At 40.5% G+C, this 25,063-nt stretch overlaps 1 protein-coding gene across 1 annotated transcript in view; it reads left to right on the top strand.

The window, feature by feature from the left end:
- LOC128657752 (uncharacterized) overlaps positions 1-25,063 on the top strand; it is a 103,482-nt gene that overhangs the window by 53,883 nt on the left and 24,536 nt on the right. The window contains exon 7 of the mRNA XM_053712160.1: positions 19,626-19,795. Within this exon, the coding sequence (XP_053568135.1) occupies positions 19,626-19,795 (170 nt within the window). The remainder of the gene's footprint in view (positions 1-19,625; positions 19,796-25,063) is intronic.

Below are 25,063 nucleotides of genomic sequence, written 5' to 3'. Positions count from 1 at the left end.
AGACTACCTCTGAGGAAAGACTTCGGATTCTTGGTCCTTCATCTAAATCTCTGAAGCAGACTGCTTAAAGATTAAACGCTAAGTTTTGTCTAAGCAGGGGGTTTTCTGAGTCGGTCATTGAGACTAGGACTCGGGCTTGCAAGCCAGTTTCTAAAGGATTTGTCATAAGACATGACGTAAACATCGTTATTGGTGTGAATCTCTTGGAATCCTAGATTTTAATTTTTTTTATCCTTTCTCCAGGGTGGTCTGGAAAAGGGTTTGTCAGTCAGTACCCTGAAGGGTCAGTTTTCTGCATTGTCTCTTTTGCTACATAAACGTCTGGCGGACGTGCCAGATGCGTAATCTTTTTGTCAGGCACTGGTCAGCATCAGGCCTGTTTGTATTAGTCGGTTGCTCCCCCTTGGGGTTTTTACCCTTGTTCCTAAAGTTTTGCAGTAGGCTCTGTTTGAGCCTTTACTTTCCATAGATATTAAGTTATTTTGGAAGGTTTTATTTCTTATTGCTATCTTTTCTGCTCAGTCTCGGAGCTCTCAGTTTTGCAGTGATTCGCCTTATCTTATCTTTCATGCTCGCAAGGCGGTTATTTGTCCTAGTTAGGTTTTCTTCCTAAGTGGTTTCGGATAGATCTATTAATCAGGAAATTGTTGGTCCTTCTCTGTGTCCTTCTCATAAGGAACATTTGTGGCACAACTTTGATGTTGTGCGTGCTTTTATTTTCTATCTACAGGCGACTGTTTTTCTCTGGAAAACATAAAGGTCAGAAAGCTTCAGCTCCTTTCTTTGGTTGATTAGTTTATTGCGTTTGGTTTGAGACTGCTGGCCAGCAGCCTCCTGAGAGAATTTCAGCTCATTTCACTTGGGCTGTCCCTTCTTCTTGGGCTTCCAAGAATGGGGTTTCTGTGGAGCGGATTTGCAAGGCTACAACTTGGTCCTCTCTGCACACTTTTTTTTTTTTTTTTCCAAATTTTTATATATATATATTATTTTTTTTCTCAGCTGAGGCTTCTTTTGGGAGACAGGTTCTTCAGGCGGTGGTGCCTTCTGTTGAGGTACCTGTCCCTCCCTAATCATCTGTGTCCTCTAGCTTGGGTATTGGTTCCCACTAGTAATTGATTCCGTGGACTCACCATATCTTAGGAAAGAACCATAATTTATGCTTACCTGATGAATGTATTTCTTTCCGGATATGGTGAGTCCACGGCCCACCCTTTTTTATTTTAAGACAGTTATTTTTAACTAAAACCTCAGGCACCTCTACACCTTTGTGTTATCTTCTTTTTCCATTTTCCCTTTGGCTGAATAACTGGGGGTTATGAGTAAGGGAAATGACAAATATAGCAGCTTTGCTGTGGTACTCTTTGCCGCCTCCTGCTGGCCAGGAGTGATATTCCCACTAGTAATTGATTCTGTGATGATTCAGGTAAGCATAAATTATGTTTTTTGGGTGAACTGCTGGAATGAGCGTCTCCTAGCTAAGGTATGCAGAGATATCTCAGGGAAGATTTGCACAGTATGGTATGGATTTTTCAAATGTTTAAAGAGAAACTACTTGGAGCTTCCTTCCTCAACAAAGGTGTAGTAGTGTAATCTAATAATCATATCTCTTGATTTCAGAAGCAGCATTTCTTGGGTGAAGGGCTCTGATTCCTTCAGGGATGCCTCTAATTCTAATGTTACAGCGCGACCTGTCAAGGTCTGCCAATTTATCATATCTGATAATCATTGAGTGTAAGATAAGTGGTTTGCGAGGTCCTCATGTTTCCTCTATGGTTTTGGTGTGTTCCCCTAGAGATTAAATATCTCGTTTAAGTTCAGTGACTGACACTTTAAGATCCTGTTTTAGAGAAGCATGGTTTGTATCCATTTTTTCCGACAGAGCTTTGAGTACATGATGGAGTGTGAGGTCAGAAGTTTGGCATTTAGATTTATGGGCTCCTTTATATGAAGCTATGGAATCTCTGGAGTCCTCATCTGACACATCCTGATCTAATAGGATTTTACTGTTGAAGTAGTCTGCTAAAGATCTTTTAGGGTTGTCTACCGTTTTTTGTTCTTTTGAGTGTGCCATATTGGCACAGAGATGACTTCACTAGTAGAGATGTATAGCAGAATGTGAGTTATAAATTCCAAATTGGCAGTGTGAGTTGGGGAGATTATGTCCAGCACCCCCTACCTGATGTGCTTAACAGTGCATAGTTATGAGTTCAGATCAAAGGTGAAGTTCGATAGGGGTATATGGTGTGCAGTGAATCTTGGAGTTCTTCTATAACTATAGGAGTAACTTTGTTGTACAAAGTAAGATTATGGGACCAGTTGATGAGTAGCAATCAGTGGGCCCTCTTCTGGGGAGGTGCTGCCTCAGAGCGATGTGGGAGAAGGTACTGGGATATGACCCACCAGCAAAAAGGGCTGTCGGGAAAGGGAGGAGAGGGACCCGTTGGCAAGAACTGTTACTTGAGTATCAATGAGGTAATCTTTTCTGGCAATTAGAACAGGAAAAATATTCCTCTATGAGCTTCTTGCAGGGCTGTATAAATACAATGTATATCCCAGGTATAAGGCCTTGTCAATGGCATGGGGCCAAGACACGCTGTGTCAGGGCACTAAAACTGCAGTTCAAAGGGAGATGAATGATGTGGAGGATTTATGAGTAAGGCACCTTCTCTAATTGCTCCCGGTATAGGTATATTAAAGAGTGTAGGTGGTAGAGGGATATGCTTTTAACCCACAAAATAGTAAGTATTTTACTTAGGAGGCCTAGAATAGGTCTGAGTAGTAGGCCTTTATGCCTGTATGCTAAGGCTGTGTAGTGACAATGTGGGAGTGTCCTGTGTAAATAGTACTTATTAGGGCAGGCAGGTTCTGTTGGCTGTAATGGCAATGAGAGCATGAGACCTAAGTGCCTAAGGAGAGCAGACTGCTTATTAGGATCGTCCCCGTCTAAGGCAGATAGGATAATATACCTCCGGATCGCGTCAATGTTCAAACCAGAGGCCACGGATGTTGCAGCTGATAAGAGTACCTGAGGGTGCAACGCTCAGGCAGCTGCTCTGTGGTCCCTCAGGTGGATTAAGTAGGGACCGAGGCTCTCTAGAGACAGAGCAGTGAGATGGCTAGTCGATCAGTTCAGTAGCTGGTCCTCTGGAGTTTCCTGTCTTATCCGGTTGGTGGTGCGGTCAGCCACCTGACCGCCAGGAGTGTAAAATGGAGATTGTGGTCTATCCAGAATTTGTCTCCTGCTACGACTGAGGGTATATCCACTTTTAAATATGTAGCTTCTGGGTGTTAATAGTAGATTTAAGCGTGTTTTCTTTAATGTAAATGGCAAGAGTCCATGAGCTAGTGACATAGGGGATATACATTCCTACCAGGAGGGGCAAAGTTTTCCAAACCTCAAAATGCCTATAAATACACCTCCCACCACACTCACACCTTAGTTTTACAAACTTTGCCTCCTATAGAGGTGGTGAATTAAGTTTGTGCTGGATTTCTTCTGATAAGCACTTCTAAGCATTTTGAAGCACAATTCCTCTCAGAGTACAGTGTTTGTCAGAGGGATGTGAAGAGAGTATTGCCTCTTGATTTTTATGGTTTCACTCATGGGAAATCTCTTCAAGGGTTCTCAGTTATCGGTCGTAGGGATTCATCTCCTACCTCCCTTTTCAGATCAACCATATACTCTTATACCATTACCTCTGCTGATAGTTTTCAGTACTGGTTTGGCTGATTGCAAAGTATTGTAAGTATTTATCATTGTTTAAAGGGACACTGAACCCAAATTTTTTATTTTGTGATTCAGATAGAGCATGCAATTTTAAGCAACTTTCTAATTTACTCCTATTAGCAATGTTTCTTTGTTCTCTTACTATCTTTATTTGAAAAAGGTATCTAAGTTTTTTGTTTGTTTCAGTACTCTGGACAGCACTTTTTTATTGGTGGATGAATTTATCTACCAATCAGCAAGGACAACCCAGGTGTTCACCAAAAATGGGCCGGCATCTAAACTTACATTCTTGCAGTTCAAATAAAGATACCAAGAGAATGAAGAAAATTTGATAATAGGAGTAAATTAGAATGTTGCTTAAACTGTCATGCTCTATCTGAATTACAAAAGAAAAAAATTGGGTACAGTGTCCCTTTAAGACACTTTCAGCTATGTTTGGCGCTTTATGTATTAATATAAAGTTTTAAATATATGTATTTACTTCTATTTGCCATGAGTCAGGTCTGTGTATTTATTGCGTCAATTTTGGAGCAAATTTTTTTGCCGCTAATTTGCATCTCTAGTGATGCAAGTTTCGGCATTTTCTGTGTCTTTGTTGACATTAGGTTGTTTGGCACGATGTCGCGTTTATGACGCAAATTGCATCATTTCTGGATCTTTGTTGGCGCCAAAAAAAATTTTTCACTTCCCTTTGCGTCTGTCATACTTGGCGCCAATTCTTTTTGGGTTATATTACCCCACTTCCTTTATGCTCCTTGCTCTCTTTATATTCTAGAGGGCTATGCTGTTTGCTTTTCTGCCTATTTAGCATATGCGTGATTTCCACATTCCTGAAACTGCTATATGAGGAGATTGGATAATTTTGTTTAAATTTAATTTTTTATTTTACATTTTGCAAGATGTCTGTCTGATCCTGTCACAGAAGCTACTGTACTGAACCATGCTGCCTGAACACAGTTCTACCAAAGCTAAGTGTATCTGTTGTAAGCAAGCTGAGATTATATCTCCGGCTATATTATGTAACAGTTGTCATAAGCTTTTGCATGCCGATTAGGTTTCTAATTAGTACTAGTATAGTGTCTGTTACCTCAACATCTAATGTACATGATATCCTTGATATGATTATATTGCTGATGTGATACAGAATACTATGTTTGCTATTCCACCTTCTAATAAACATAAAAGGTATTTTTAAAACTTCTCATAAAACTGAGGAAATTTGTAATGACCAACAACATACTGAAATATCCTCCTCTGAAAAGGATCTCTCTGATTTAGAAGATCCTACTTCAGACATTGAAATCGATAAATCTTCTCTTTTTAAGATTGAATATAGTCTTGGTTGAAAGAAGTCTTGGTTACTTTGGATATTCAGGAGTCTGGTCCTCTTGATAACAAAACCAATAAACGTTTAAATTCTGTTTTTAAACCTTCTGTGATTACTCCTGAGGTTTTTCCTGTCCCAGATGTTTTCTCATGTGATTGCTTAAGAATGGTCTAAGCCTGGTGCTTCTTTTAATCCTTCTAGATTTAAGAAGTTCTATCCTTTACCAGTGGCTAATTAGGGACTTTCCCAAAACTGCAAAGGTTGATGGGGCTATTTCTTCTCATGCCAAAGTCCTACTAATCCTATGGAAGATGGTACTACTTTTAAGGATCCTTTAGATAAAAAGATTGAATCTTATCTAAGGAAAGCTTATTTACATTCTGGCTATATTCTCAGGCCTGCTATTTCTATGGCTGATGTTGCGGCTGCATCAACTTTTTGGTTGGATAGCTTAGCACAACAGGAAGCAGATCCTGATTTGTCTAGCATTGTTTGTTAGCATCACAGATAAAATGATTAGCATGTTGAAGCAACTTTTGAGATCATCAAGATTGATAAATCTATGTCTTTAGCTAATGACTTAAATCATGGAATGCTGACATGGTATCTAAATCTAGATTACCATCTATCTTTCCAGGGTAATTTATTTGGTTCTCAGTGGGATTCTCCCTTTCCCCTAGTGATAGTGGAAATAGTTTGTTTTTTTTTTTGCCCCAAGATAAAAAAAATCTAAGGGAAAATCTAAAGCTTCTAATCTTTTTCGTTCCTTTCGTCAGAAAAGAACAGAAAACCACTCCTTCCCCTAAGGACTCTGGTTCCAATTGGAAGCCATCTTCAAGTTGGAATAAATCCAAGCCTTATAAGAAAACAAAGCAAGCCCATGAAGGTGCGGCCCTCAATCCTGTTCAACGAGTGGGGGACAGATTGAAATTATTTCAAAACATTTGGGCTGATTCTGTTCAGAATCAGTGGATTCACTGCATTGTCTGTCTCTCAAGGGTATCGAATAGGTTTCAGAATAAGACCTCCTGTGGGAAGATTTTTTTTTTTATATTTTTTTTTTTCCTCACGTTCCAACAAATCCTGTGAAAGCTCAGGCCTTTCTGAAGTGTTTCAGATCTGGAGCATTCAGGGGGAATTATACCAGTTCTGCTTCAGGAACAGGTTCTGGGTTTTTATTTAAATCTATTCATTGTCCCAAAGAAAGAAAATTCATTCAGACCAGTTTAGGATCTGAAGTTTTTTAATCGTTTTGTAAGTGTCCCAACTTTCAAGATGACTAAGGACTATTCTGCCTTTTGTTCAGCAAGGTCATTACATGTCCACAATAGACTTACAGGACGCTTATCTTCACATTCTGATTCATCCAGATCACTATCGGTTTCTGAATTAATGAAATTGGTTTCAGCCTGTCGAAACCTTCAGTCTCGATCATTCCCTTCAGTGGCTATGTGCATGGAAGTTTTAGGTCTCATGACTGCAGCATCGGACACAATCCCCTTTGCTCGTTTTCATAAGACCTCTGCAGCTTTGTATGCTGAATCAATGGTGCGGGGATTATACTCTAATATCACAATTGATATTCTTAAATCCCAACATTCAACTCTAGCTTGGTGGTTAGACCATTATTGTATTGTTCAAGGGGCCTCTTTTGTTCATCCTTCCTGGACTATAGTCTACAGATGCAAACCTTTCAGGTTGGGGAGCTGTCTAGGGGTTTGGAATCCTCTAGAGGTGGTTATCAATCAATATCTTAGAACGCCGTGCTATTTTCAGGGCTCTTCAGGCTTGGCCTCTATTAAAGAGAACTTTTCATTCACTTTGACAGACAATATCACAACTGTGGCATATGTCAATCAGGGAGGGACTCGCAGTATCACGGATTCTTTCTTGGGTGGAATCCAACTCTTGTCAAATTTCTGCCATTTATATCCCAGGTCTAGACAATTGGGAAGTGAATTATCTCAGCCGTCAGACTTTACATCTGGGGGAGTGGTCTCTCCATCCAGATGTTTTTTTTTTTCCGATTGTTCAGATGTGGGGTCTTTCAGAAATAGATCTAACTGCTTCCCATCTAAAAAAGAAACTTCCCAGAAACCTTTCCAGGGATCTTCAGGCGGAGATGGTGGATATGTTAGCAGTTCCTTGGTCTTACCAACTTGCTTATATTTTTCCGCCTCTAGTTCTTCTTCCAAGGGTGATCTCTAAGATCATGATGGAACAATCGCATGTGTTTTTCTGATAGCACCAGCATGTCCTCACAGGTTTTGGTATGGAGCTCTTGTCCGGATGTCCAGTTGCCAACCTTGGTTACTTTTAAGGCCAGACCTTCTGTCTCAAGGGCCGTTTTTCCATCAGGATCTCAAATAGCTAAATTTGAAAGTATGGAAATTGAACGCTTAGTCATAGTATTAATCACTAAATCAGAGAAACCTCTGTTACAGACTCGTAAGTCTGTTTCAAGGAAGATTTATTATCGGGTTTGGAAAACCTATATCTCTTGGCATTATTTTATAATTCCTAGAATTTCTGAGTTTCTTCAGAACGGTTTGGTTGAAGGTTTGTCTGCAAGTACTTTAAAGGGACAAATGTCTGCTCTATATCTTTATTTCATAGAAAGATTGCTAAACCTTCTTGATATTCATGGTTTTGTTCAGGCTTTGGTTTGTATCAAGCCTGTTATTAAATCTATTTCTCCTCCTTGGAGTTTTAATTTGGTTTTGAAGGTTTTGCAGGCTCCTTGAGTCCATGCATTCTTTGGATATTAAACAACTTTCTTGGAAAGTATTGTTCCTTTTGGCTATCTCTTTTGCTTGAAGAGTTTGATTTGTCTGCTCTCTCGTGAGTCTCCTTTTTTGATTTTCCATCAGGATAAAGCTGTTTTGCGGACTTGGTTTAAATTTCTTCCTAAGGTTTTGATTTCTAACAACATTAGTAGGGAAATTGTTGTTCCTTCCTTGTGTCATAATCCAAAGAATGTAACTATTTCTCAAGAGAATTCTTAGGATGTGGTAAGGGTTTTGAATTAACATGTTGAGTTTAATAAGTATTTCAGAGAGACTTTTAGTCCATTTGTTTTTTCTGGTTCTAGGAAAGGTCAAAAAGCCTCTGCCATTTCTTTCGCATCTTGGTTGAAGCTTTTGATTCACAAGGCTGGTGGCGGGGCTGTCTCTTTCTCAGCAGCAACTTGGTCTTTAAATACATTTACTAAATTTTACCATTTCAATGTATTTGCTTCTTCTGAAGCAGTCTTTGGTAGAAAGGTTCTTCAGGCAGCTGTCTGTTTTTCTTCTGCATATATTTTAAGTTTTTTTTTTTTTTTGGGGGGGGGTTCCTTGAAATTGATAAGACTTATTTTTGTTTGGATTTAATTTCTCAGCTGAAATAGCTGTTTTTATTTTATCCCTCCCTCTCTAGTGACCCTTCTGTGGACTTCCACATCTTGGGTATTTATATCCTATACGTCACTAGGTCATGGACTCTTGCCATTTACATGAAAGAAAACATAGTATGTAAGAACTTACCTGATAAATTCATTTCTTTCATAATGGAGAGAGTCCATGAGGCCCATCCTGTTTTTTGGTGATTTTTTTTTTTTGTATAAAAGCACAATATTTTACAGTTCCTCTTTTTGTATGCTTTTTAACCCCTTACTACTTTGCTATATGTTAAACTATGGCGTGAGTGTGGTGGGAGGTGAATTTTTAGGCATTTTGAGGTTTGGGAAACTTTGCCCCTCCTGGTAGGAATGTATATCCCATACAACACTAGCTCATGGATTCTTGCCATTATGAAAAATGAATTTATCAGGTAAGTTCTTACATAAAAATTTTTGGGGCTATGAACACAGCTCAAATAGTGTCCTCTCTGTTGCAAGGCAAGCTCCGCTCCCTTTTTAAAAATATTTTTTTATTATAAATTTTAGTTTATGTAACAAATTACTTTCCTCTGAATGCTCTGGTTATTTTCTTGTATATGGCACTATAGGAATTTTGAGTGATCCTCTAGAAAATTAAAGTGATTTAAAATAGTCAGGATAATATGTTCATGAGTTTGTAAATGTTGGACTTTTTTGGAAGCAATTTTTATAACTAAAGTATCAAGAGAAATTAGAGTCTTTCTCATACTTATCCATCCAGACCTGAATTCAATCCTCTAGGTCCATTGACTTAGAGTTTAGGGTAACCGATTTATAACCGAGCAGGTATAAGTAAGCTAAGACACAGTAGCTAAAATACAATTTTAAACTTGGTGTAAAATGCCTTCAAAGCATGTACAAATGGTGTGTGTGTGTGCGCCTAAAGTAAGTGCCGCATGACCATTTGCTCTATAAAGCTAGTACTTCATATGTCTTAAGATAATCTCTATCCTGTACTATAAATCAGAGGGCCAGTTGCCTTAAAGGACCATTACATTCTGTAAAATTGCATAATTAAGTGCATGATAAAAATACAATGCAATTAGCATTCTGAATTTTCAATTGGCAGCTGTTTTGTCAAAACAAATCCTTCCACTTCCCTGCTCCTGACATTTGACCGCCTTTAGCAAATCCAGGTCAAATGTAAACACTGAACTCTGTATATGCACAATTTGAAGCACCAGCTCCTAGTGAGCAAATGCAAGACTGTGCATATACAGACTGTGCACAATATAATGGAAGTACATTGTAAAGTCTCTTAAAACTGCACGTTTATCTGAATCTTAAGGTTTTTTTTTACTTAAGTTATGCATAGTTAAGGGACACTAATCATGAAAATAGGGCGAGAGTCCACAGCTGCATTCATTAATTTTGAGAAATACAGAACCTAACCACCAGGAGGAGGCAGAGATACCCCAGCCAAAGGCTTAAATACTTCCCTCAGTTTGGCAGAGAAGTGTCAGAAGTTTCGGTAGTCTCTTATGGAGGGTAGTACTCATCGGAATGGGACTGGAGTTTTAAGTAGTCCTGTCAGCCTCTCAGTGAGCATGGGTGAAAGTTAGAGTCCGGAGATGCAGGGAGAGTCTTTCTGCGAAACCATCCAAACTCATATTAACAGCTCCATAAGCAATCGGCGTTGACTAGTTTCGCTGCCTGCTTTCTTCTCTGAAGTCCATTTCAGAAGCGACGCTACTATCTGTCACACTTGAAGGGCCGTGTTCCCGTTTCATGGCATAAATTCCGTTAAGATAGTTTCATTTTACTTTCAATATGGAAATGTATGAAGAAGTCAGGGTCCCAGTGGGACTCTTATCTTATGGAATTGAGGGTTAATATTTCCTGAGGGGGGTTATTGAACAGGGGGGGGACTTTAATCATGTTTGTGATTCGGTCTGCTAATGTGTAGTGATGCTTGGGCTCGTGGCTTTTTCGGAACATAGGCCTTTATTGAAGGCTGCACGGTCTTAACGGACTGGCGTGCTTTTTCTTGGACTGCGCGGTGCACCTTTTGACCAGGCATGGTCACGCTTGTCCATTTCCGTATCCTGACGTGTGGCGACTGAGATTCTGATTTGCTAGAGTCTGGGTCATAGGAGGTAGTGAGTGCCCCAGCCATTAGGGGTGTAAAAGGTGCCTTTCTCCAACATTGGTGTGTCCGGTCCACGGCGTCATCCTTACTTGTGGGATATTCTCTTCCCCAACAGGAAATGGCAAAGAGTCCCAGCAAAGCTGGTCACATGATCCCTCCTAGGCTCCGCCCACCCCAGTCATTCTCTTTGCCGTTGCACAGGCAACATCTCCACGGAGATGGTTAAGAGTTTTTTGGTGTTTAAATGTAGTTTTATTCTTCTATCAAGTGTTTGTTATTTTAAAATAGTGCTGGTATGTACTATTTACTCTGAAACAGAAAAGGATGAAGATTTCTGTTTGTAAGAGGAAGATGATTTTAGCAGACAGTAACTAAAATCGATTGCTGTTTCCACACAGGACTGTTGAGATGAAGTAACTTCAGTTGGGGGAAACAGTTAGCAGTCTTTTCTGCTTAAGGTATGACTAGCCATATTTCTAACAAGACCATGTAATGCTGGAAGGCTGTCATTTCCCCTCATGGGGACCGGTAAGCCATTTTCTTAGTTAAACATAAAAGAATAAAGGGCTTCAAAAAGGGCTTAAAAACTAGTAGACTTTTTTCTGGGCTAAAACGATTGCTTTACTAGGCATATTATGCAGATTCTAACTAATTATTGGTATTATAATCTTGGGGAACGTTTAGAAAAACGGCAGGCACTGTGTTGGACACCTTTTTCAGATGGGGGCCTTTCTAGTTATAGACAGAGCCTCATTCTGGGACTGTATAGGGGTTAAATGTAAAAGCGGCTCCGGTTCCGTTAATTTAAGGGTTAAAGCTCTGAAATTTGGTGTGCAATACTTTTAATGCTTTAAGACACTGTGGTGAAATTTTGGTGAATTTTGAACACTTCCTTCATACTTTTTCACATATTCAGTAATAAAGTGTTTTCAGTTTGAAATTTAAAGTGATGGTAACGGTTTTATTTTAAAACGTTTTTTGTGCTTTGTTGACAAGTTTAAGCCTGTTTAACATGTCTGTACCATCAGATAAGCTATGTTCTATATGTATGAAAGCCAATGTGTCTCCCCATTTAAATTTATGTGATAATTGTGCCATAGTGTCCAAACAAAGTAAGGACAGTAATGCCACAGATAATGATATTGCCCAAGATGATTCCTCAAATGAGGGGAGTAAACATACTACATCATCCCCTACTGTGTCTACACCAGTTATGCCCACACAGGAGGCCCCTAGTACATCTAGTGCGCCAATACTTATTACCATGCAACAATTAACGGCTGTAATGGATAACTCCATAGCAAATCTTTTATCCAAAATGCCTACTTATCAGAGAAAGCGCGATTGCTCTGTTTTAAACACTGAAGAGCAAGAGGACGCTGATGATAACTGTTCTGACATACCCTCACACCAATCTCAAGGGGCCATGAGGGAGGTTTTGTCTGATGGAGAAATTTCAGATTCAGGAAAAATTTCTCATCAAGCTGAACCTGATGTTGTGACATTTAAATTTAAATTAGAACATCTCCGCGCACTGCTTAAGGAGGTGTTATCTACTCTGGATGATTGTGACAATTTGGTCATTCCAGAGAAATTATGTAAGATGGACAAGTTCCTAGAGGTTCCGGTGCCCCCCGACGCTTTTCCTATACCCAAGCGGGTGGCGGACATAGTAAATAAAGAGTGGGAAAGGCCCGGCATACCTTTTGTTCCCCCCCCTATATTTAAGAAATTATTTCCTATAGTCGACCCCAGAAAGGACTTATGGCAGACAGTCCCCAAGGTCGAGGGGGCGGTTTCTACTCTAAACAAACGCACTACTATTCCTATCGAAGATAGTTGTGCTTTCAAAGATCCTATGGATAAGAAATTAGAGGGTTTGCTTAAAAAGATTTTTGTACAGCAAGGTTACCTTCTACAACCAATTTCATGCATTGTTCCTGTCACTACGGCAGCGTGTTTCTGGTTCGAGGAACTAGAAAAATCGCTCAGTAAAGAATCTTCGTATGAGGAGGTTATGGACAGAGTTCAAGCACTTAAATTGGCTAACTCTTTTGTTTTAGATGCCGCTTTGCAATTAGCTAGATTAGCGGCGAAAAATTCAGGGTTTGCTGTCGTGGCGCGCAGAGGGCTTTGGCTAAAGTCTTGGTCAGCGGATGTGTCTTCCAAGACAAAATTGCTTAACATTCCTTTCAAAGGTAAAACATTATTTGGACCTGATTTGAAAGAGATTATTTCAGACATCACTGGGGGAAAGGGCCACGCCCTCCCACAGGATAGGTCTTTTAAGGCTAATAATAAGCCTAATTTTCGTCCCTTTCGCAGAAACGGACCAGTCTCTAATTCTGTATCCTCTAAGCAAGAGGGTAATACTTCACAACCCAAACCAGCCTGGAAACCAATGCAAGGCTGGAACAAGGGTAAGCAGGCCAAGAAGCCTACCACTGCTACCAAAACAGCATGAAGGGATAGCCCCCGATCCGGGACCGGATCTAGTGGGGGGCAGACTTTCTCTCTTTGCTCAGGCTTGGGCAAGAGATGTTTAGGATCCTTGGGCGCTAGAAATAGTTTCTCAAGGTTATCTCCTGGAATTCAAGGAACTACCCCCAAGGGGAAGGTTTCACAGGTCTCAATTATCTTCAAACCAAATAAAGAGACAGGCATTCTTACATTGTGTAGAAGACCTGTTAAAGATGGGAGTGATACATCCAGTTCCAATAAGAGAACAAGGAATGGGATTTTATTCCAATCTGTTCATAGTTCCCAAAAAAGAGGGAACATTCAGACCAATTTTGGATCTAAAGATCCTAAACAAATTTCTCAGGGTACCATCGTTCAAAATGGAAACTATGCGAACGATCCTACCTACTATCCAGGAAAATCAATTTATGACTACCGTGGATTTAAAGGATGCGTACCTACATATTCCTATCCACAAGGAACATCATCAGTTCCTAAGGTTCGCTTTTCTGGACAAGCATTACCAGTTTGTGGCACTTCCATTTGGATTAGCCACTGCTCCAAGGATTTTCACAAAGGTACTAGGGTCCCTTCTAGCGGTTCTAAGACCAAGGGGCATTGCAGTAGTACCTTACTTGGACGACATCCTGATTCAAGCGTCGTCCCTGTCAAAAGAAAAGGCTCATACGGACATTGTCCTAGCCTTTCTCAGATCTCACGGATGGAAGGTGAACAAAGAAAAAAGTTCTCTGTCCCCGTCAACAAGAGTTCCCTTCTTGGGAACAATAATAGATTCCTTAGAAAATAGGATTTTTCTGACAGAGGTCAGAAAATCAAAACTTCTAAGCTCTTGTCAAGTACTTCATTCTGTTCCTCGTCCTTCCATAGCGCAGTGCATGGAAGTAATAGGATTGATGGTTGCAACAATGGACATAGTTCCTTTTGCACGAATTCATCTAAGACCATTACAACTGTGCATGCTCAGACAGTGGAATGGGGATTATACAGACTTGTCTCCGACGATTCAAGTAGATCAAAAGACCAGAGATTCACTCCGTTGGTGACTGACCCTGGACAATCTGTCACAGGGAATGAGCTTCCGCAGACCAGAGTGGGTCATTGTCACGACAGACGCCAGCCTAGTGGGCTGGGGCGCGGTCTGGGAATCCCTGAAAGCTCAGGGTCTATGGTCTTGGGAAGAGTCTCTTCTCCCGATAAACATTCTGGAACTGAGAGCGATATTCAATGCTCTCAGAGCTTGGCCTCAACTAGCAAATGCCAAATTCATAAGGTTTCAGTCAGACAACATGACGACCGTTGCATATATCAATCATCAGGGGGGAACAAGGACTTCCCTGGCGATGAAAGAAGTGACCAAGATAATTCAATGGGCGGAGGATCACTCCTGCCACTTGTCTGCGATCCACATCCCAGGAGTGGAAAATTGGGAAGCGGATTTTCTGAGTCGTCAGACATTCCATCCGGGGGAGTGGGAACTCCATCCGGAAATCTTTGCCCAAATAACTCAATTATGGGGCATTCCAGACATGGATCTGATGGCGTCTCGTCAGAACTTCAAGGTTCCTTGCTACGGGTCCAGATCCAGGGATCCCAAGGCGACCCTAGTAGATGCACTAGTAGCACCTTGGACCTTCAACCTAGCTTATGTATTCCCACCGTTTCCTCTCATCCCCAGGCTGGTAGCCAGGATCAATCAGGAGAGGGCCTCGGTGATCTTGATAGCTCCTGCGTGGCCACGCAGGACTTGGTATGCAGACCTGGTGAATATGTCATCGGCTCCACCATGGAAGCTACCTTTAAGACAGGACCTTCTTGTTCAGGGTCCATTCGAACCTCCGAATCTGGTTTCCCTCCAACTGACGGCTTGGAGATTGAACGCTTGATTTTATCAAAGCGTGGGTTTTCAGATTCTGTAATAGATACTCTGATTCAGGCTAGAAAGCCTGTAACTAGAAAAATTTACCATAAAATATGGAAAAAATATATCTGTTGGTGTGAATCGAAAGGATTCCCATGGAACAAGATAAAAATTCCTAAGATTCTATCCTTTCTACAAGAAGGTTTGGATAAAGGATTATCTGCAAGTTCTCTGGAGGGACAGATCTCTGCTTTATCTGTTTTACTTCACAAAAGACTGGCAGCTGTGCCAGATGTTCAAGCATTTGTTCAGGCTCTGGTTAGGATCATGCCTGTTTACAGACCTTTGACTCCTCCCTGGAGTCTAAATCTAGTTCTTTCAGTTCTTCAAGGGGTTCGGTTTGAACCCTTACATTCCGTAGATATTAAGTTATTATCTTGGAAAGTTTTGTTTTTGGTTACAATTTCTTCTGCTAGAAGAGTTTCAGAGTTATCTGCTCTGCAGTGTTCTCCGCCCTATCTGGTGTTCCATGCAGATAAGGTGGTTTTGCGTACTAAGCCTGGTTTTCTTCCGAAAGTTGTTTCCAACAAAAATATTAACCAGGAGATAGTTGTACCTTCTTTGTGTCCGAATCCAGTTTCAAAGAAGGAACGTTTGTTACACAATTTGGACGTAGTCCGTGCTCTAAAATTCTATTTAGAGGCTACTAAAGATTTCAGACAAACATCTTCCTTGTTTGTTGTTTATTCTGGTAAAAGGAGAGGTCAAAAAGCGACTTCTACCTCTTTCCTTTTGGCTTAAAAGCATTATCCGATTGGCTTATGAGACTGCCGGACGGCAGCCTCCTGAAAGAATCACAGCTCACTCCACTAGGGCTGTGGCTTCCACATGGGCCTTCAAGAACGAGGCTTCTGTTGACCAGATATGTAAGGCAGCGACTTGGTCTTCACTGCACACTTTTGCCAAATTTTACAAATTTGATACTTTTGCTTCTTCGGAGGCTATTTTTGGGAGAAAGGTTTTGCAAGCCGTGGTGCCTTCCATTTAGGTGACCTGATTTGCTCCCTCCCTTCATCCGTGTCCTAAAGCTTTGGTATTGGTTCCCACAAGTAAGGATGACGCCGTGGACCGGACACACCAAAGTTGGAGAAAACAGAATTTATGCTTACCTGATAAATTACTTTCTCCAACGGTGTGTCCGGTCCACGGCCCGCCCTGGTTTTTTAATCAGGTCTGATGAATTATTTTCTCTAACTACAGTCACCACGGTATCATATGGTTTCTCCTATATATATTTCCTCCTGTCCGTCGGTCGAATGACTGGGGTGGGCGGAGCCTAGGAGGGATCATGTGACCAGCTTTGCTGGGACTCTTTGCCATTTCCTGTTGGGGAAGAGAATATCCCACAAGTAAGGATGACGCCGTGGACCGGACACACCGTTGGAGAAAGTAATTTATCAGGTAAGCATAAATTCTGTTTTTTATTTTTTTGTCCTTAATTATAATTTCAAAGTTATGGACGATTCTGATTTTTTTTTTGGAGACTGTCTCTGATTCAGATTCTTTCTTTGAAAGGGCCCAGGTGATCCATGACCACCAGTTATGTTCCGAATGCCGCTTTTTAGTGCTCTGCTCTCCGGAATCGGGGATCTTAGAGTCCGCTCAGCCATCTGCCCCTGGGGATTCAGTTTCCCGCGAGGTGCGCACCCTAAAACCTTCCTTTGCTATGCAAGCAGGTGTCCCGAACGCCCATTATCCTTCCCACGGAAGCTGGCTTGTTTCCTTCAGAGGTTACGGCACGGTTCTGCATGGCCATATCGATGGCGTTAGCGCATTTTCCATATTGTCCGTGTTCTGGTAACCAGGGCTCATCAGGCATGAGATCGTCTGGTTCAGATCAGCCCTCTGGGAAAGCGATTTCCTCTGAAGCTTCAGGGGTTCAACCCTCGGGCCAGGGTCGTTATAGGTAAGTCTTGCTTTTCTTTAGACTGGTGTGCCTTTGTGTTCTGTTGAGGCTTGTTTTGGCAGTGCCAGAGGATCCCAGGCCTAATGGGTTGGTGGATCCTTGGTCTTCCGTTCCAGACGGCAAGCAGGGTTAGACGGGATGAATCTTCTTGTCGTATTTTTCTTTTGAGTATCTTCCAGTTCTGAGCTTTAGAATAATTTTATTTTTCAGTGTCAGTTCTTCTGGGTGTTAACCTGCGGATGTGGCCCTCTTCTTTTTTTTTTTTTTTTTTTTTTTTCTTCTTCTTTTTTTTTCCATCCAGTTAGGATGTATTTAATTTTGAAAGCTTATGTTTTTCCTTTGGAAATATTTTCTTCTCTGGAATTTGATACTAGCAATTTTGTGGCCGCATTGGCGCTTCTGCGGAAGTTATATGAAAGTTAGGACATGTTATGTCTGCTGTTTGTCTGTTTAAATTGTTTATCCCTTATTGGTTGCGACTTTCAGTGGCCTTGGACAGTTCTTGGGTGCCCTACGTATCAGGCTGGTCTAGGTTGGGTACTAGTTTCTTTCCCTAGGGGCCTATATCAGACATGTGGTGCCAGTTATACTTGGCTGGTCTGGTTGGGGTGCAGAGTGGCTCACTCTTGTTAAGTCAGTTTTGTTCCTAAACAACTCAAAAACCAGATGCCAGGCTGATCCTCATTTTTATTCTTCTGGGGGCATCTGAGGGGATTGTGCTCAGTCCTGCTTGTCCTTTCCATGCTTAGTGGGGGTTCTGAGGTTCGCATCCTGCTACGGTGTACTCTGTAGGCCCCTGTGTTCTTCAGGTGTTAGAGTTTTTTTCTCCTTCCCAGAGTGAGTTGGGGGTTCTGGGTTTTCTATGAAAATCCATGTTGCCGGTGGCGTTTACTAGTCTCCTCTGAGGATTCCCTTGAGGACTGTATCTCTTCCTTTGGGACAAGGCAGTTTGGACTTTTTGTCCCCTTTCCTTGGGACTGGTCATCTGTTTTAATAAAGTTTGGGCTTTTTTTTTTTCCTCCGGGATCTCATCTGCTCCCATCATTTTGGAGGGCTGCAGATTGTGTTGTCTCCTTTTTTCCCTGTGTCCGCCCCTGCTTAGGCGTTTTCCTAACACCTTTTCAGTGGGGAGTTTGTATCCCTCTGTGGGTGTCTTTATCTCACTCTGTATGCAGGCTACTTACGTGAGAGTTCAGTGTCCAAGGTACCTTGGATATGACTGGGATTGCATCGCCTGTTGTGCATATTTAGTTCAGGTTGGCGTAACCCGGGGTTCCTCAGGGGTTATTACTTTTTGTTCCTTGTCTTTGACTGGACAGTTTGGTTCTATATCCAGATCCCTTAGGACTGGTTCGGGACGGCCCAGTTTCCTGGTGCAGGGACATCTTATGTTCCTATGGGAGGATTTTTCTCTCTTCTCAGATATTTGGATATTCTGCTGTGCTGGTAGTGGTCGCCGAATGGTTCCTTCATTTTGGTACCTGACCTTTTGGGTCTTTATTCAGCTTTCCATTCCATATCTGTGTGGGGTGAGCTGTTTCTTTTTGTTTTTTTGTTTTTTTTAGTTTACCCTTCCTTGGGGTGGACTTGGCATTCCACAGTATTTGCCTGGTGCTTGGAGATCCTTTTTGTCCTTTCTGCTTCTGACGCAGTTTTTTTTTTTTTTTTTTTGTCGGGAGCTTGGGTGTTTTTAGGCTATGGTGCCCTCAAAAAGGGCTGCCTTTTGTACCCGTCCGTTTTGCATTCAGTGTCCTCTAGCTTGGGTATTTTCCCAAAAGTAATGACTGCAGCTGTGGACTCTCCCCGTTTTTTTATGAACAAAACCTTAAATTATGCTTACTTGATTGTCTTTTCTTCGGACGGGGAGAGTCCACAGCTCCCCGCCCACGTTTAATTATGTGGGGCAGCCATAATTTTTCTTCTGGCACCTTTTTCACCCTGATATTTCTCCTACTGTTCCTTGTTTCCTCGGCAGAATGACTGGGGGATGAGGGAAGTGGGGGGGAGGTATTTAAGCCTTTGGCTGGGGTGTCTTTGCCTCCTCTTGGTGGCCAGGTTCTGTATTTTTTTAAAGTAATGAATGCAGCTGTGGACTCTACCCGTTTGAATGAAAGAAAATGATCAGGTAAGCATAATTTTATTTTTATAAATAAGTGAAATTAGCTGCCCCATTAGTGTTCCTTTTATCTGCATGGTTACCTGCTCCCCTCACTTTGCTGTTGGGAATGTACAGGATGTGCGTTTAAGGCTGCATAGTTGACACTGAGAAATGTGAAATATATACAGCAGTTTATTATAATTTGGACCTATCACTGGCTTTAGACCCTAAGCTGCTCTTTCCATATAGAGTTTACTTTTACAGCTGTCTTTCTGCTATTAGGGAGTCAGCCTGTCTGTTCTGTGACAGAAGAACCCCGAGGGAGCTTCATTTTAGCTCAAGCCAGTACTTGGAATAGTTAAGACCCTAGGGCAGACATCCTCAAACTTGGCCCTCCAGAGCTGATATGCTGGCTGAGCATCATGGGAAATGTAGTTCCAAAACCTCTGGAAGGCCAAGTTTGAGGATGTCTTCCCTAAGGGAATAATCCAGCCATTTTAAAGAAGGGAAAAAAAATCCCATTTGGTAGGTGGAACACTTTTTTTTACTAATATTGTAGTTCTAATTTATGTCTTGAGTAAGCAGTGATTTTACTTTACCATTATTCTAATCATGTGTTCAATTTGATGCCTTGTACTTTACTTAAATACAATTCTTTCAGGTTGTATATGATGACTGGTGATCAGTTCTACTTGAAACAAATAAACAGTTTCTTAATACGGAAACAACTTATTAAAAACTGGGTGTACCAGGAAGAGAATTTATGGGTGAGAAATCTTCTACCAGATGGAGTCTTTCAGCTACTAGAATATGATACAAAAATATTTGAAGGTATGTTTGTTTTAAACTTGATAGTTAATTGGTAAATTACCATGTTTGGTGTCAATTTAAATATAATTTGCTCAAAAATGTATAATCATAAGTAAATGTTTACTTCCCTTCTGCAGAACCATGATATGAAGCCATGTATTGGGTATTCTTAAATATAGGAGACAGATTGTTGATTTTGGCTCTAAAACTAACAGACTACAGTTTTCAAGGATTGTTGTACAGCAAAGGTTTTCTTTAACCCCTTCATACCACTTCGTTCTGATGTTAAACACTTGCTAGAAAAATGAAATTACACATTTGTCAAAGCAATTGCGAGGCCAGGATTGGATGACGGGTGACTGCTTATGATGCTAGGCATACTCGCCAGTCTTTTTTTTTTTTTTTTTTGTAAACTTTTTTAAAATATTCACTTGCCTTTTGGTGCAGACTTATTAGGGACGCGCCAATACTGATGTATTTATACCTAATGGTTTTACAAGAGACAGATTTATATTTTCTTTTTATGTAGAACTGGATAAAGGCCCACCTGTTACCATTTTATGAAGCTAAAAATAGAATGGTGTGTGTATAGCGGTGATGGACAAAGCACTCTCTGGTCTTATCAAGTGTACAACACAATTTTATTTAATGTGACGTTTCGGGGTGTTCACCCCTTTATCAGACCAACGGTTGGTCTGATGAAGTGCTTCGTCTATCAGCTTTATCAACTTCTCTTAGCACCCTGGCATATGAAGTTTGTTAGTGGGAGTGCACCTATTTCTATAAAGGCACAGAAGCACAATACTACAGGGGGTGGTGTCGATTAAAATAAGAGCTATATGTACACCAAATAATACTCAGTTTAAAAACAGGTACTTAACTAACATAAAATTGTAAATAACTCAATGTAAAAATGGATATGAGCCGTTGAAATATGATAGGGTGTATGTATAATAAAATGTTAGTAGGATCTATGCCAGCTGCTAAAAGCCCATAAACCAATAAGGCAGGATATCCTTTCCCTAGATATCCCTAACAAATGAAAGACAAGAGAGAACAGTCTATAAGCCCAGCGCTTTGTATGTAAGCCACAACACCCTAGAATAGTGATTAAGAGGTCATTCTTATATCTTGTATACACAAACACGATTCAATAAAAGGCATTAATATGGTTCAATATAAGCCATGGATGTTCTGAAAAAAGAAATAGAGGCGCCCAATGGCCTAATACCACAATACCAAGGGACAAGCGAAATATGTAAGACTAATACTCACAAACGAATAGCACCAAAAAGTGCAAGGAAGCAGACTGGAACCTCAGTTGCCCAGCAAACTGAATAAATGCAGAGATAATTCTGTAGTACTTCACCAGTGAGGTCCTCCTGGTTCCTAAGCCATGGATGTGCTGAATAAACACACAGAGAAATGTGAGTAAAGTTCATAAAACTGTATATCTGTGCACAAAGGCTATTAGGTGTCCCGTGAAGATCCCTGGTAGGAAATCTACTTACGAGCGTAACCTTAATCTTATGAGCGTAACCTTAATCTTATGAAGTAAGTGATGTGCGAGAGTCAGATTTCCTTTTCTCTGAAGGCGCCCAAGATGACGTCTGTATCCCTCCGAGTGCAGGTTATCTCGTTTGGTCAGACACGGAGCAGTTTTTGAAAAGAAAAAAATAGGAATAAAACATCGGAAGGAAACTGCACCAGCAGGTGCAGTCACAGCTAACACTCTCGTAGTATCAACGGAATAGTTGGGGTCGGCAAAAAAGTATATACAGTCAGTACATTTTACACCTGACATGTTTTCGAAGGACACTAGATTACTGCCTTCTTGTTACCTTCATAATATTGAGGTTGTCTACTGTAAGTGTAAATTCTATGTGTGTAGTCTTTTGAACACTTGGCAATTTTTGCATTTCTCATTTTAGATTTCTAGACACATAGTGTTAAGTCCATCTTAGATGCAGTTGATATGCAAACAAACTATTGTGCTTAAGACGTGCATACATGCTTAGCTCTAATGCTAAAGCTTAATATCCTGTTTTCTAATAGGTTTGATAGGCTTTTCCAAAAACCCTAGAGTTCTCTAGTGTAGTAAATAAATGTCTCTTCATATACTGGACTACAAAAAAAGAATCAGTGGATTTTTTTATAGTGTATAGTCTTAAAAATCCTCATGGTCAATGTACAAAAAAAAGCATAATCACGTTGAGAGTTTGTAGTAACTGTTAATCAGAAATATAATAATAAATTGCCCCAAATGTGTGTATCCATTCAAGTTCGCAACATTGAGCACTTTTTTTTTTTTTTTTTTTCTTTCATGTAATTGGCAAGAGTCAATAAGCTAGTGACATATGAGAGATACATCCCTACCAGGAGGGGCAAAGTTTCCCAAACCTCAAATGCCTATAAATACACCCCTCACCACACCCACAATTAAGTTTTACAAAGTTTGCCTCCTATGGAGGTGGTGAAGTAAGTTTTGTGCTTGATTTTTATTTCTTCTAGGATGAGCGCTTCTAAGCATTCTGAAGCCCAATTCCTCTGAATACAGTGTTTTTCAGAGGGATGTGAAGAGTATCGCCTATTGATTTTATGGTTTCCTTCACAGGAAATCTTTTCTAGGGTTCTCTGTTATTGGTCGTAGGGATTCATCTCCTACCTCCCTTTTCAGATCGACGATATACTCTTATATACCATTACCTCTGCTGTTAGCAGATAGCCAAACCAGTACTGAAAAATATGTGGATGGGTGTCTTTCGGTAAGAATGTATCATTATTTAAGACACTCTCAGCTATGGTTTGGCGCTTTATGTATTAATAAGTTTTAAATATGTATTTTATATTTGCCATCAGTCAGATCTATGTGCATTTCCCTTTTGCAGTCTAAACAGTTTCAGTATAGGAATCCTGTTGGGAAGTTTAAATAAACTTTTCTTACCTGGGGTTCAGTCTTTTTCTAATTTGACTTTCATTCTTTCCCGAGCAAATCTAGGCTTGCGAGGGCGCAAAATGCTGTTTTTTTTTTGTTTTTTTTTATTGCGTCATTCTTGGCGCAAATTTTGCGTAATGCTTCATTCTTAGTGCCAAATTTTTTGTTATTTTACCCCTCTATTGCTCGCTGTTTTCATGATCTTTGAAAGCTTTTATGCCTGCTTTTTGGGGGTTTTTTCCTCTACTGAAACTGTTATATTGTGAAAATAGAAAAAGAAAAATAACAGGCAAAATATTGTCACATTTTGCGAGATCTCATTCTGATCCTGACTCTGATGTTACTGTAGAAACTATGATGCCCTGGAACACAATTCTACAAAGCGAAGTGTGTTCTTTTCATTGTTTTATGCTGTTTCTTGAGCTCAATTATGTGGCATTTATTATGTTTTATGCTAGCAATGTTTCTACATGTACAAGAACATTTACTGTTTCTCCTGTTAAGTGTGGTCAGTCCACGGGTCATCATTACTTCTGGGATATTAACTCCACCCCAACAGGAAGTGCAAGAGGATTCACCCAGCAGAGCTGCTATATAGCTCCTCCCCTCTACGTCACCCCAAGTCATTCTCTTGCACCCAACGAATAGATAGGATGTGAGAGAGGACTGTGGTGATTATACTTAGTTTCATACCTTCAATCAAAAGTTTGTTATTTTATAATAGCACCGGAGTGTGTTATTCCTTCTCTGGTAGAATTTGAAGAATCTACCTGAGTTTTTTTCTATGATTTTAGCCGGCGTAGTTAAGATCATATTGCTGTTTCTCGGCCATCTGAGGAGAGATAAACTTCAGATCAGGGGACAGCGGGCAGATTAATCTGCAAGAGGTATGTAGCAGCTTATTATTTTCTGACAATGGAATTGATGAGAAAATTCTGCCATACCGATATAATGTAAACTCAGCCTTAAATGCAGTAGCAGCAACTGGTATCAGGCTGTCATGTATGTATATTTTACACTTCAGTATTCTGGGGAATGGCACTTCACTGGAATTATACTGTATGCATAAGACTTTAGCCTAATTTGCAGGGACTAGCAACAGGCTTTTTAATAACACTTAATTTATTTAATGTTAAACGTTTTTTGCTGGCATGTAAGATCGTTTAATTTTCTGAGGTACTGGGTGAAAAAATGTTTTGGGCACTATTTTTTTCCACTTGGCAGTCGTTTTATTTAATTTATGACAGCTTTTGCTACGCATCAAAAAATCCAGTCAGAAGTTTATGGTCTTCCCTGCATGATCCGGTTCATCTCTACAGAACTCAGGGGTCTTCAAAACTTGTTTTGAGGGAGGTAATCACTCACAGCAGAGCTGTGAGATTGTAGTTGACTGTGATAAAAAACGTTTATTTCTGTATTTTTTTTCTGCTATCAGGGTTAGTTATCCTTTGCTAATGGGAGCAATCCTTTGCTAAAAGTGTGCTTTTTACAAAGATTTGATGCTATAACTTTTCAGTTTATCAATTTTCAACTGTCATAACTTTTTCTGTGCTTCTTATAGGCACAGTACGTTTTCATATTATAGTAAATTACTTGAAAAGTATTTCCAAGTTGCTAGTTTATTTGCTAGTGTGTTAAACATGTCTGATTCAGAGGAAGATATCTGTGCTATATGTGCTAAAGCCAAAGTGGAGCCCAATAGAAATTTATGTACTAACTGCATTGATGCTACTTTAAATAAAAGTCAATCTGTACAAATTGAACATATTTCACCAAACAACGAGGGGAGAGTTATGCCGACTAACTCGCCTCACGTGTCAGTACCTGCATCTCCCGCTCGGGAGGTGCGTGATATTGTAGCGCCGAGTACATCTGGGCGGCCATTACAAATCACATTACAGGATATGGCTACTGTTATGACTGAAGTTTTGGCTAAATTACCAGAACTAAGAGGTAAGCGTGATCACTCTGGGGTGAGAACAGAGTGCGCTGATAATATTAGGGCCATGTCAGACACTGCGTCACAATTTGCAGAACATGAGGACGGAGAGCTTCATTCTGCGGGTGACGGTTCTGATCCAAACAAACTGGATTCAGATATTTCAAATTATAAATTTAAGCTGGAAAACCTCCGTGTATTACTAGGGGAGGTGTTAGCGGCTCTAAATGATTGTAACACAGTTGCAATACCAGAGAAAATGTGTAGGTTGGATAAATATTTTGCGGTACTGACGTTTTTCCTATACCTAAGAGACTTACTGAAATTGTTACTAAGGAGTGGGATAGACCCGGTGTGCCGTTCTCACCCCCTCCGATATTTAGAAAAATGTTTCCAATAGACGCCACCACACGGG

This window comes from Bombina bombina, chromosome 4, assembly GCF_027579735.1.
Source record: "Bombina bombina isolate aBomBom1 chromosome 4, aBomBom1.pri, whole genome shotgun sequence".
Lineage (NCBI taxonomy): Eukaryota > Metazoa > Chordata > Amphibia > Anura > Bombinatoridae > Bombina > Bombina bombina.
Note: the sequence above shows the minus strand (reverse complement) of the source record. Positions and strands in the feature narration are given on the sequence as shown.